This window comes from Pipistrellus kuhlii, unplaced genomic scaffold (genome assembly GCF_014108245.1).
Source record: "Pipistrellus kuhlii isolate mPipKuh1 unplaced genomic scaffold, mPipKuh1.p scaffold_m20_p_3, whole genome shotgun sequence".
NCBI classification, from domain to species: domain Eukaryota; kingdom Metazoa; phylum Chordata; class Mammalia; order Chiroptera; family Vespertilionidae; genus Pipistrellus; species Pipistrellus kuhlii.
Window position 1 is genome coordinate 137,060,645 of NW_023425529.1, and position 13,450 is coordinate 137,074,094.

Below are 13,450 nucleotides of genomic sequence, written 5' to 3' on the forward strand. Positions count from 1 at the left end.
AGTTATTTCTCTCCCAATTGCTAGAATTATCTCTGAAAATCATCAAATCTCCAAGATACTTTATCTGCAGTAATTACAGATAAAAATAATCTTATAGATAAGTGAAACGATTTCACTGAAATGCTTAGCTTTAACATAGAATGTGGTTTGGTTTCTTTCACTTTGAAAAAAAAAGGGGGGGAGGGGGAAAATAAGACAAGAGTTCTGTTTAATTTCAAACGTTAATATATTTTCTATTTTATATTGAACATTTGCACCTGTAACCCCTCATTTGCAGCAACTATCACATCCTCATAAAAGGGGCAAAATTTGTAAGATGCCTCTTAAAATAAATATTCTTTTTTATAAAATAATAAAACTTCAAATAAATATTCTTTACACTAAACAATATGTTGAAAAAAATTAGAAAATAAAGGCTGAATTTTACTGTAACTGTACAATATACATGAAGTCCAAAGGGAAATCAGAGTCTGACAATAAAGGCTTTCTGTAAGGCAAAATACAATCTAAAAACATACTGATTGATTCACATTCTTCCGAATGTACAACATATTAGTATAATATTTTGTGACTGTGCCAAGTAGCATGGCACAACTTGTTTTTCACAGTTGCAAATATTATTGTATATACAAAAATATAGCACATTATCTCTGAAGAAAACAATGGGGAAAAAAGTCATTTGCTAATTTACAAATTTCGCAAGGACTATTCACAAACGAAACATTTTGTCTAGGAGTGTCTGCTGCCTTAGCTTATGCAACATGTGAGTCGTCAGGTTCTGTAGCCCCATACCTCGAGTTCTAACAAGCTTATCAGTTAAAATGGCACATGGACAAAAAAGCATTTCACTGCAAACAGCAAAGAATACCCCAACCCTCTATTAACAGTGCCAAGGTTATAACTGTTTAGTTGGTTGCATATGTGTGTTAAAAGGAGAAAAAAAAAAAAAAAAAAAAAAAAAAAGGAGGGGAACAATCCTATTAACTGTAATATTCCTGATTAATAATAATGCTATGTTGGTTTCTCAAAGTTCCTGGGTGGGACAGTGGGAACTTTGCAGCAAACTGTGTTTGAGTTTTTACACCGGCATCCAGGCCTATTAACCCGATCGTAACACCCCTGGCACAACTTAAGGCAACCCTTGGCTGGAAGGTAACACCATAAACAAGGCAAAAAGAGAGACATGACGCCCATGGCCGACCAACGTGTACAACAGTGAGACTGGCTGCAAGAACACGGGTTGTCAGCACAGTTGTCCTCGTCATCGTTAGAACAGTGATAGAAGAGACCTTTCACACAGCACACACAAGTCCCGTAGTCAATCACGTTCTGGGCCGAGCAAAGACACTGCTTGTCGCAGATCCAGTCTGACGGCAGAGTCCTCGGGTAGGTGCACTCCTTACACTTGCACTTGCCACAGTCCTCACACCTGTAGGCGTGCAGGCCCAAATCGTCCTTGCTCAGCGGCTTAAGCTCGCCTGGCTTGAGCTCAGATTTGGGCTGCACCCGGATTATCCCGTCGGCAATTGGCCCAGAGGAGAAGGATGGTCCCAACAGTCTCTGTTCCGAGGAGCTGCTGCTGGTACTTGTCCTCGTACTGCTCCGAGACCCCGAGCTGACGGTGCTGATGGACCTGGACAGAGGCGCTCGTGCGGAAGGATGGACCTGCGGGTGCTGGAGCCTGGGAGGCTGGCGGTGCTCGGGGAGACCGTGGAGTCTCTCGTGTTTGTGCTGAGCAGAGGGGCGAGGAGCAGGCTTGAGGCCAGGCCTCGGGACAACAGTAGGCCCCTCTGTGTACTCATTGGTGTTTCGTATAGCTCTGATCTGATCCAGGGACAGCACGTGTACCTGCTGGATGAGGGCTTCTCTAGGGTCGGGCTCCCCACGCTGTCTCCCACTGTTACGGGGTGCCTGCAGCAAGGGCTGTGACCCACTGCCACTCTGAGCTCTGGCCTCCATCGGGTCTTGGAAGTGTGGTCACTCCAGCAGGCTTAGAACACATCTGAATTCCTGCAGAAACCAAGAGGAAAGAGTAGGTTTAAGCTCCAGGATACTTCCTACTCTCCACCCACCTCAGTTAACCCTTCACTTCCCACTCCTTCCTCCAGAGAAACAGGATTTGTTTCTGAGCGGCTGTGGGAATTATTAGAATAGCCACGTGATCAATGCCTGCACCAAAATGTAAAATTTTGGCTGGATACTGACAATTCTTTAATCTTGTGATGTGTAGTGACACAAAGCTGACTTTGTTTCAACTGCTTAAGTATCAATCAATTCCTTCTTCAAATAAACATAAAATTTTCAAGGTCTAGGTTCCCTGTAAAAATTGCAAAGAATTAGAACATAACCATTGCAAGTGACATTTTCAAAAGTAGCACACTTTTTCCAAATTTGGAAAGGTTTAAGATTAGCATGGTCATTTGTCTTTAGCATCAATAAATACAGCCTAGAAATTCTTACTTTAAATTTGTTTTTACAACATATACCTTTAAGTATCATTTAGCTGGTATTTTGTGACTTTATAAGATCCCTGTATGATGAATATGGCATGCAAACAGTAAACATTCCTCCCTCATAGAATAGTTATATAAATCTTACAATCCTGCACTATCTATCATTCAATACACAGTAGGCACAAAGTTTTAGAATTAAAAACAAATCGATTCAAATCCTGATAGGTGCCAGGAACACAATCAAGCAGACTCACACAAACAACAAGACAGGAATTTATTTTCCATTTCTCAACTTCAGAGTATATTTTACAGCCCGATTGCCTAGAACTTAAAAATTCTGTAGCTGTTAACCCTGTTTTAGAAATAAATTATGCCAAAATCTTAAATGCTTTGCCTGCTTCTAAAAAAAAATAATAAAAGAAAATAAAATACTTGAGAACATAAACCGGTTGGTGATAACAGGAAGTGTTTTAAAAATTCAAGTGTCACATCCCAAATCTATCATCCTGACAAGTCATTACAATCCCTTTTCTAAAAACCAACCTCCCGTTTATCATTAAGTCTACAATGAACAGAAAAGGGCAAAAGTCTACTTTTATCCAACCTCCCTCTGGTTTTTAGAAACGAGACACAGGCAGGTGACACACGCCTCCGGATCCCGCCAAGGCAAAGCTGGAAACCGGATCTCACTTCCAGCAGAAAGGCAGACCAGACAACCGCGCTCCAGCTCCCACACCGTCCCCCGGCAGGTGGGACCGGGCCGGGCCCCGAGGGACGCGCTCTGCGGGCGGATCCACGTCGCCGGAGGGCGGGCTGCTCCCCCGCCCCCTGCGCACCACCGCCGCCGCGGGCGGGGGGCGGGCGCCTCGGAGGGGCGTGCGGTGAGACTCGGGAGCACACTTCCCCAGCCCCCCATCCTTTCCACCCCGAGGACTGCCCCCCAGATCCAAACCCAGCCACTCCCCCCCCCCCCCCCCCCCGGGCAGCGGTCACGGAGCCCCCCGCAGGGCGTTCCCGCAGAGGCCCCGGCACATCCGGCCCGGCTCCCTGCCCCGCCGCCCGGAGGACACGCCGCCGCGGCCGGAGTCTCACGCGCGCGCACAGGGGCACTCCGTCCGGGGCCGCCGCCGGCCATCGGCACACACCTATCTTCCTGGGAGTTAACGAGGAATGACTCTTTAAAGATAAAGGGCATGTTCCGGGGCTCCCCTGCACGTCGGGCATGCAGGACCCATACCTCGGGGCTGGGAACTTTCCGCGCAGATTTGCTGGCGGTGGAAAGAAGCATCTTTGGGGGTGGGGGGGTGTAGATTTTTTTCTTTTTCCCCCCCCCTTTTTTTATAAGTGATTTCTGCCGACCCCTGGCCTGTTTCGCACCCCCCTCTCGAGTTTCCAGTCTCCTTCACTCCTAGTCTTTAAGTTCCTTACTTTGCAGTCCCCATGAAGAAGTGCCTGATCAGATGGAGGATGAGGGGGGAAAGCACTTCAGCACAAGGGTGGGGCAAACCCACACGGCCACTTTGTGAAAACGCACAAGATTCCCAATTAAAAAACAAAAACAAAAAACCACCACAAAACAAAACACAAAAAAACAGCAGCGACCACAAAAAAGTAGACCAGCCAATCAAACGGGGAAAGAAAACGAGCCTCTTTTGCCACCTATTTTCAGGTAATGGAAAACGACCGCGACCGCTTGATGACTTTCTTCCTGTGTTGGGTCAGCCCAATCTTAAAAAAAAAGAAAAAGAAAAAATAAGCCTGACCCGGGCCGGCCGCGGAGAACGGAAAACAGAGAAAGCTGCGCTTCCGAACCGCAGCGCCCGGCGCCAGGCAGGGCGCCGCTCCCGCCCGCACCGGGCTCCGTGCGCCCGGGACAGAGGCGGGGGCTCCCCCTCCCGGCCCCTCTCCCCCCCCCCCACCCGCGGGGTCTCGCTGCCCCCGTGAGGCGAGCGACTCGCGCGCCCTCGGTCCCGGGAGAGCACCCCAGCCTCGGGACAGCCTCTCCCAGGACTCGCCCTCCCGAGAAAGAGGGGGTGCAGGTTAGAAACGCGGGCGCCTGCAACGGCGACCTGAAAACACGGCATTTCTCCCCCTTTCCTACTCTCAGCGCCGAATTCGGGACCGATGCGGGGCTGGGAGCCGACTCTAGGCTGAGCCTCCGCCACCCCAACATCCCCCCTCCCCCCGAGTGCGGGCGCGTGGGACCGGGGACTCTGCGCCCAGCGCGCTGCAGCCTCCGCCCAGGCAGGCCGAGCCCCCCGGCCGGGCAGACCCGCGGGCGGGTCTCAGGATCTCCGCGGGGAGCCTAGGGGTTAGGGAACCGGAGGCCACGGGAGAGAAACCCCACTCCCGACCCACCCGGCTGCACCTACTCCATGTTGCCCCAGAGCGCGCCGGCCCCGGAGCCCGGAGGAGGGGGGAAGAGCCGAACGCGCCTCACCGTGATCGCGGCTTTGCACCAACCCCTCTCCGTTGGATCCTCTTCTCCCAGCGAGGTGCCAGTAATCCCAGCCCCGATGCAAACTTTCCCCCCTTCTTTCCAAACTCAAACTTCAGTCCAACTTCGGAATTCAAAAAAGGAGAGGAAAAAATCCGGAGCCAAGTCCCCCCCCGAGCCGATGAAGTTCGGGGCTGGAGGCGACCCCCCCTTTCTCCAGAAGCGCACGCGGAGTTATTTCCTCGTTTTTCTCAATGAACTGGAGGCCGAATCGCTCACGGCGAGTCTCTTTTCCCCGGCAGAGGAGCGAGTGGGGGAGAAGAAGACGGCCTTCCAGAGACCCTAAAGCCACCAGATGGCCAGGTCGCGAGGCTGCCGCCGCGTCCGGGCGGAGGCGGCGCGGGGCCGCGGGCCGGGCCGGGCGGCGCGGGGGCCTGGGCGCTGCGCGCTCCGCCGGCCCCTCTGCTCCTCCGCTCGCTGCGGCGCGCAGCTCTCCGCCGTGCAGACTGGGCGCTGGGGAGGCGCGGCGGCGAGGCCGAGGCGGGGGCGGGGGGTGCGGAGGAGGGGAAGGCGGGGGAGGAGGAGGAGGAGGGTCTGGGGCCCGGCCCTGGGGAGGAGGAGGAGGGGGGGGGGGCCGCGGTTGGCCTGCGCCCTCGCCTTTCCGGAGGAGGCAGGGAGCTCTGCGGCGGCCGCGGCAGCAGTAAGTGGCGTCATGTGGATCCGAGGCGGAACAGAGCAGTTGTTGTCCCAGAGGATATATCGCATCCGGTCCCCGCTCATTGGCTCCGCGGGGCTACATTCACTCGCACGGCGGCGCCTGCCAGCGCTCCGAGCCGCAGGAGGCATTCAAAAGGGCAACCGCGCCGCCCGGCGCGTCCCCGGGCAGGTCCCGCCGCCTGGGTGCCCGCGGGGGCCGTTCCTCTAGTTCCGAGGAAACACGGACCCTAGGATTTCCCCCGAGGCCATGAGGACGAGCCGTAAGGCTTGGTCTGACTTACGGAACACTCTTCTTTTCCTCCTCCCTCCCTCCTCCCCGCCACTGGGAAAAGGAATCAACATTTAAAACGAATCCGGGCCGCTCCGTGTTAGCATTTAAAACAAGTTGCAGGGTTTCGAGACTTATTTCAGAATCCATTTCAAACCCACCTCCCCTTTCCTGATCCCCCCTCGAGGGGGCGACGCGGAGAGGAGCCGGGGAAGGGAAGGGGAGCGGGAAGTGAGGTGGGAGGGCTATTGGTTTATTCTTTGTCTCCCGGATTAACGCGATTAGACACCAGGCACCGGCCCTCGCCGCCTCCCCCGCCCGGGAGCGGCGAGGGGCGGAATGCAGATTCGGGTTTCAAGTACCTTCTGCTTTGGCCTGGGCGGGGGTTTGGTTTTGATTGTGTTCATTTTGTTAGGGTTTTTTTTTTTTTTTTTCGGTTTTAAGATTAAATTTTATTTTCCAAAAAGGGTGGTTAGCTACCTAAATGGGAGCTTTTTTTTTTTGAAGATCTCTCTGTTCTGTCTCACACAGTAGCTGATGGGAGTTATACAATAAGCCTTTTCAGACGTAGTTAATTCAGTAATAAACACGCGATTCCTGAGGGCCACGCCGCTCCAGGGTTTCTGGGACGGGAGGGGGCTCGCCGCTGCCCAGCAGATGTCCTCCTCCACGTACCCGGGACAGTCCCCCCTTCATTTCCTGCTCTTCTGTGACTTAGAACAGTTCTCAAGAAGACCCCAGTGTCAATTGTGGTACTCTGGACTGCATTTTCCTACTTTAAGAAATAAAGTAAAATGTAAAGATAGCAATGCACACAGGCGCGCTGCTCTCACTGCCGTTCGGTTACCAAAAAACGTGCTTGCGCGTGAGTTCCACGGAGAAATCACCCCACCCCCCCAACACACACACACACACACACACACACACACACACACACACACCTAATATTGCATTCAAGTGATTTACAGAATGTTTTTGCAGGGAAGTGCGATTAGTACTTAGGAATAGCACCTGCGACCTGGCCCCCGCGTGGAGCTGGCCAGTGCTGGGGAAACGTGGTGCTCGGTCCCGCTCCAGCCACATCCGTTTGCAGCCGCCCCGGGGATCGCCGCCCTCTCCGAGCCCTCGCCCGCGCACGTCCTGGGCACCACCTCCCCCCACCCCCCTCCTGCCCGGGGTTGAGAGCCAGAGATGGCAAGGGAAGTGCCATGCGTTATTTCCGGGCGCTGGCCTACGTGCCCCCCCCCACCCCCACCCTGGGGTGAGAGTGGACGAGGGTCGGGGAGAGGGCTCCGCCGCGCCTCGGGGGCTGCAGGCGCGGATCCCCGCTCCCACCCTCCCCACCCCGGCCGCTTGCCCGACGCCCCGGTTCTGAGAGCCTCCGGGGGACGTGCAGGCGCCTCGGATCTTACGGCGCGTCCGGCCACCAGGGGGCGCCCTGCAGGCGCTGGGCTGGGGCAGCCTTCTACCCCCCCAAACTCTGGCGAGGTTGCTTTGCTCACAAAATATACATTAGATCGGCTGGTTCAAAATAGAATTAAAAAAAAAAAAGTATTTAATGCCATAACAGGTAGCTTTCCCACTCGTCTCCGACACATTCGGTTTGGAATGCGAAATGAGGCACCTGGGTTCCAAAGAACTCCAGCCTTTACCAAGATGAAGGAGTTGGGGGCCCGCAGCCAGGTGGTGCAAGCCTGGTCGGAACATGTTTCCGGCAGAACAGGTGAAAGAGACGCCTTCCCTTCGCCTCTCCAATGCCCTGCACCGGAAGGCTGTTCTTCGGAGACACTGTGCCCAATCTGTTCCCCCAGCGATGCAGGAAGTCTGTGAAGACAGGTTGTTTTGGATCAAAGCATAAAATGGCATTTTCAAGAAAGGAGCTTCCGGCTGGTTAGAGCACCTTGTATTTTTATCAAGTCAGTAGGGAAGAAGCTAGGAATTTATACTTCTCTTTCATGAGCTAGAAGGAATCCCATGTAATCTAGCTCTCCCCTCCCCCTCGTTCGCTACAGCCTCCCACTTGCTGGCTGGGAAAACATTTAACCTATAATTTAAGCACGAGGTAAAAACAGAAATCTGTTGGATTCTTTCTAATTCACTCCTTACTATTTATTTTACGTAGTGCAATTATTATTTTTTCATGAGTGGCGTATAAAGCAGTATATTGTGCCTTCAAAGTTTGCTTAGGGAGTTATAATCCCTAAGAGGAATTATGTTTATGTGTATGCGTGTGCATGTACCCAAAAGGAAGCGTTTGGTGCAGCTCTTGTAATGAATTCCTGAATGGATTTTCATGTTGCATTACAAAATCATGACGGGTTAATTTTGGGTGATTCTTCAGAATTACGAAAAAATGTTCATGCAAAATTTGACAATGAGGTCCATTTTCAAATGCGTTGTGGAAACTTCTAGAGAGGCAGCCCCGATGCCTGAATAGGTGTTACCATTTGCTTTAATGTTGAAAAATATCAAGTCTATGGAAACTCATGCTGCACCAAGTTCTCCAAATTCTGGGGGTAACATGCCTACTTAGTTCTAACAGTCGAACAGGACTGTGTGTCATATATCTGGGACCTCTGCCTTCATTTTATTTTCTATATTCATTTATTTGGACTTACTTCCTTTTGTAGCTATAACTATTCTCAATGTATTTATTTATTTTTAGTTATTTTTTTAATGTATTTTTTAATGATTTCAGAGAGGGAGAGAGAGGGAGAAAGAAACATCAAAGATGAGAGAGAATCATTGATGGGTTGCCTTCTGCATGCCCGTGACTGGGGGGATTGAGCCCGCAACACAACCCGGCTTGTGCCCTGACTGAGAATTGAACTGTGACCTGGTTCATAGGTGGACACTCAACCACTGATCCATGCTGTCTGGGCTTCTTTGTTTGTTTACTATTTTTATTTTAAAAAAATCTTTATTGTTGAAAGTAGTATATGTCTCCTGAGGCAGTGCACAAACCTATGTGAATTTTGTTTACTTTTATCTTTGGTAAAAGACATCAGGATGAACAATGAGGACATGTTTTTATTTATTTATTTTATTTTTTAATTTTATTGATTTTGTACAGAAAGGAAGGGAGAGAGATAGAGAGTTAGAGACATTGATGAGAGAGAGTCATCGATCAGCTGCCTCTTGCACACCCCCCACTGGGGATATGCCCACAACCAAGGCACATGCCCTTGACCGGAATCGACCCCGGGACCTTTCAGTCCCCAAGCCAACGCTCTATCCATTGAGCCAAACCAGTCTCGGTGAGGACATGTTTTTTTATCAGTAGGTATGTCGGCCTAGTTAAGTCAGATATTTTCAAGGTTGCACTTACTCATCTAAGCTTCTGATTTATGTGTAGTAATAGGTGAATGTAGCTTTGAGCAACTATAGTTCTGGTTTCTTTTTGAGATTGATCAAATCACTTGACCTTACTTGGTTCAGAACTAGTTTTGATAACCAAAGAGAAATCAAGCAGTGATACGATGTGTTCTTGAAACAAAGAAGAATTAATAGTTATTGATGATTTGGTTATTTCAAGGATCTATTCCAATATCAACATTAGACACTCCATAAGTGCTTTCCAATAAGCCCAAAGCACACCCATGTATACTGTTTCCAAGAATAGCAATTTAGGTCTTTCAACCATTATTTATTCTCACATCCCAATTCCAATAATATAATAAACTTAATTTATGCAGGGACTCTTCTGAGAAAGACTGTCCTTGCTGGGACTGACCAGCAGACCCCGAGAGATGGATGAATGATTACTCTGACACAGGTTCACTGTGAAAGAGAGGGCTAAGGGACTGCCTGGCTATAGGAACCAGACAGCCTCGATTGCTTGCCTTGTCAGGCTTTTATTGTAATAGCAGTTTGAGATAAAGTTTATCTTTTAGATACAATCAATAGGATAAGTAATCTTGGAGGGGGGGGGGGGGGGACACATGTATCTGAAATGTCCTTTAAGCAAGGACACCCGAAGATTAAGCTTAAGGATTCCAGTAAACACCTGAAGGTCTGTATGTGCACAGACTAGTTTGAAAAGGTCAAGGAACAATTAGGGATGCTGCCTTCAGCCAAACTACCCTAAGTCAGAATTCCAAGAAACAGGGCGGGCTGCCTTCAGCCCACTTCCCTTTTTGGAATGTCCTCCTTACAAACTTTCCAACCAAGTCTCGCATGCTTCACTACACTTCCTCAATTAAAGGGTTTTCCAATAATGGACCTTTTGATTTTGGTAGCATTGCGAGTCATTCCACTCTTTGAATTGCTTTGATTTTCTAAATTCTATTGATATTGCCACTAAGAGGGAATTGGGAGTGGCTGCACTAAAGATGTAAAGGAATTAAAAAAATGGACCACTTACTTGAGTTCTTATCTAGGCAGCTTGGAGAAATAGGAACAATTTGTCTCTGCATCTAATCTTTATTCCTAACTCAACTCGGTGATGTCCTTATTCCTAACTCAATTCTGGAAAGATATGGAGATATCCCAGGTAAGAGGAGTAGTCTTGGTGAGTTAACCTTAAACTGGAGGCTCCTGTGGGTCTGGTCTTTTTCAGAAATCTTACATTTGATCTTGTGGTTTTTATTGGTTAATCCATCTTCCTGCTAGATCCATGCACATTATTACTGAAATTTATGCAAAATCAAATGTGGACTGAAGTTCTTTACCAAGGCAAAACAGTATTTCTGTGCTGGCCAACATGATTTTTCTCATTCTATTTCCAATATATTTGTTCTTTGACTGAAAGTCAAGTGTCTTCCTTTGTAGGATTGATGTAGGCAGAGAAAGTGTAATCAGTGGAAACAGTGTATTGTTGCTTTGCCTACTCCCCCAACAATAGCCCTAGGTTTATTTGTTTTTCTCTTTCTTACTTTTTTTTTTTTTTTCCTGGAATCTTTTCAACCCAGATGCTAATGCTTCATATAAGTGAAAATCATAAATTGAAATGATTATTTAGATATTACCGGTTAACTTTAATAGCAACAGGAAGATTTTAGCCTCTGAATAAATAGGAAGTTTTGGTTTTATACTTCTCATTATGTGGACACTTGATTAGAAGGGCATAGGAAGTTCAACCTGTTCTCTTAGGAAGATGTAGTCAAACAAATTCTACTAAAGCCATTCTTAAGGTCCAGATGCCACAATAATATCAAGGCTGCCAGCCCCAAACCAATCTCAGTTAACAACAGTGCAAATTTAAAAATGTTCAATTAGGGAAATCGAATAAGATTGTATGCAGAGTTAATTTGTGCCTGTGGACAAGAAGTGTCTTGAAGTTACAGTGAATTGTGAATCATTTATAAACATGGTGGGATTATATCAAATAGCTTTTCTATACATACTCCATGTTGGTGGAGACTCTTTAAAAAGATAGACTATTCCATAGATTTGGACAGTAAACATCAGGCCTACGTTGGACTTCTTTCTTAGGGTCCTGGAATGGAAATAGATTTTCACCATCTCATTCTTTTAAAAGGATCTATTCCAATCTCAACATTAGACACTTCATAAGTGCTTTCCAATAAGTAAAACCAATGAATGTAATTAAAATTTTGTGACAACAAATTAAAAGTTTAAAAATTTTTAATGACAGAATTTAAGTCATTCCTCTAGTTTGGAAATTATCATTGTGGTTTGCATAATTATCAGGAAGTAACTGAAACAAGTTTTGTTTTTTTTTTTAAATATGTTTTTACAGATTGAGGCAGAGAGAGAAAGAGAGAGAGAACATTGATAGGATACCTCCTGCATGCCCCTGACCTGGAATTGAATGGGTGATCTTTGGGTCACAAACATAGAAAGTTGTCCTGCGGCTGTGGCTCAGCAGTTGTGCCGAGACCTATGAACATTGGATTCCTGGTCAGGGCACATGCCGGGATTGTGGGCTTGATTCCCAGTAGGGGGCGTGCGGGAGACAGCCAATCAATGATTCTCTCATCATTGATGTTTTTATCTCTCTCCCTCTTCCTTCCTCTCTGAAATCAATAAAAATATATATTAAAAAAAATGAAAAGTTAAAAAAAAGAATATTTTCTTTCTAATCCTTACCAAAGGACATGTCTTTTTAAAATTTTTTTCTTAGAATGTATTTGGAGAGAGAGAGAAAGGGGGAGAGAGAGGGAGAGAGAGAGACAAGGGAGAGAGAGAGAGAGAGAGAGAGAGAGAGAGAGAGAGAGAGAGAGAGAGAGAGAGAGAGAGAGAAACATCAATGTGAGGGAGAAACATCCATCAGTTGCTTCCCTTAGGCTCTCTGACCAGGCAGGGATCAAACCCCAAACCTAGGTTTGTGCCCTGACCAGGAATCCAACCTGCAACCTTTTGGTGCACAGGTAATGCTCCACCAACTTAGACACCTGGCTAGGGCAAAAATAAATCTTTTTAAAAATGTTAGTGCCTTTTATTTTTCAATTATAGTTTACATTTAATGTTATTTTGTATTAGTTTCAGGTGTATAGCATGGTGGTTAGAAAATAAATCTTTGTGGAACTTTTATGTAATAGAAAGGAAGCTTATAGGGGACACCTATTTTTAAACAAGATCATCCAGAAATTACCAAACAGGCGGATGCTAGAAGGCTAGAGAATATAGGTAAAAGTAAACACCTATGAGTTTCTTACTTTGAAAAGTACATGTGGCAAAAGTATGGCAATATTCATTAAAATTAAATATTAATCTGTAATTTCAAATTAAGAAGTTAGCATTTGGCTTACTTTTAAGAACGTATTTTAAAAATAGCTGCAAGACTTAAGCCACCACATAGTGAGTCATTTTGTTTTTCATGTTCTTTGTGAAAATCTCCTTGTCATTTAGAGAATAATGCACTTGTCAAGTTAGAAATCAGACCTTTAAAATTATCATCGTTTATTTTTTTAAGGGTAATTCCTAAAAGAAAATTATACTGAAGGTTGTACTCCTAAATATCCTCATAGGTTCTGAAATCTAGGCCACATTGGACAAAGCTGAAGCATTTGAGCATGCCCTGCTTGTGATTATTCCTCGGATAAAGATTCAAGTCCTTAACCCAACTTCACAGTCCAATAGTCCAGCACCCTTCTTTTCACAGTCATCAGTTGCACCACGTTGCCCTGTTTTCTGCTCTGAAGCCATGACCTGTAGGCTGCTCAAAATTACCTCTCTGCTGCCACAGGGACATGGTCCCTTTTCTGGCCTTTCGCCATGTTAACTCCTACTTATCTTTTCAACCTCTGTTGTGATTTTTTTTGGGACGGCTTTTTCTGACATCTATGACTAGGTCATATCTCTCTTTTTCTTGTCCTGACCTTTTCTGCTACAAAGTTAAGCAATCATTCGACTGATAACTGTCTCTTTCACAGTATTCCAAGCTCCATGAGGTCTGGGATTCAAGTCAGATTTTGCCTGCCATTTTATTCCCAGCACTGAAGCGTCTGGCAATTTAAGCAACTTAAACATTATGTTTAAATAGGGTGAATGAATGAATAAAAAATAAATAAATAACTATTGTAGTTCCCATCTGTAAAAGGGTTGCTGTGAAGATTGCATGATATAAAATATCTACAAAGCCTAGCACGTGGGAAGCTCTCAATAAATGGC

General features: G+C 46.9%; 1 protein-coding gene across 1 annotated transcript; it reads right to left on the reverse strand.

The window, feature by feature from the left end:
• Window positions 1–207: 207 nt before the first annotated feature.
• Window positions 208–5,301, reverse strand: SPRY2 (sprouty RTK signaling antagonist 2). Its single transcript, XM_036456793.2, has 2 exons — window positions 4,894–5,301; window positions 208–2,010 (listed from the first exon to the last, which is right to left on the reverse strand). The coding sequence occupies exon 2, from the start codon at window positions 1,957–1,959 to the stop codon at window positions 1,012–1,014; it is 948 nt and encodes a 315-aa protein (XP_036312686.1). The 5' UTR covers window positions 1,960–2,010; window positions 4,894–5,301; the 3' UTR covers window positions 208–1,011.
• Between the last annotated feature and the right edge of the window lie 8,149 nt (window positions 5,302–13,450).

Bases quoted from the DNA above. Each gene is read 5' to 3' on its own strand.
- SPRY2 (XM_036456793.2), bottom strand. From the start codon at position 1,959: ATGGAGGCCAGAGCTCAGAGTGGCAGTGGGTCACAGCCCTTGCTGCAG.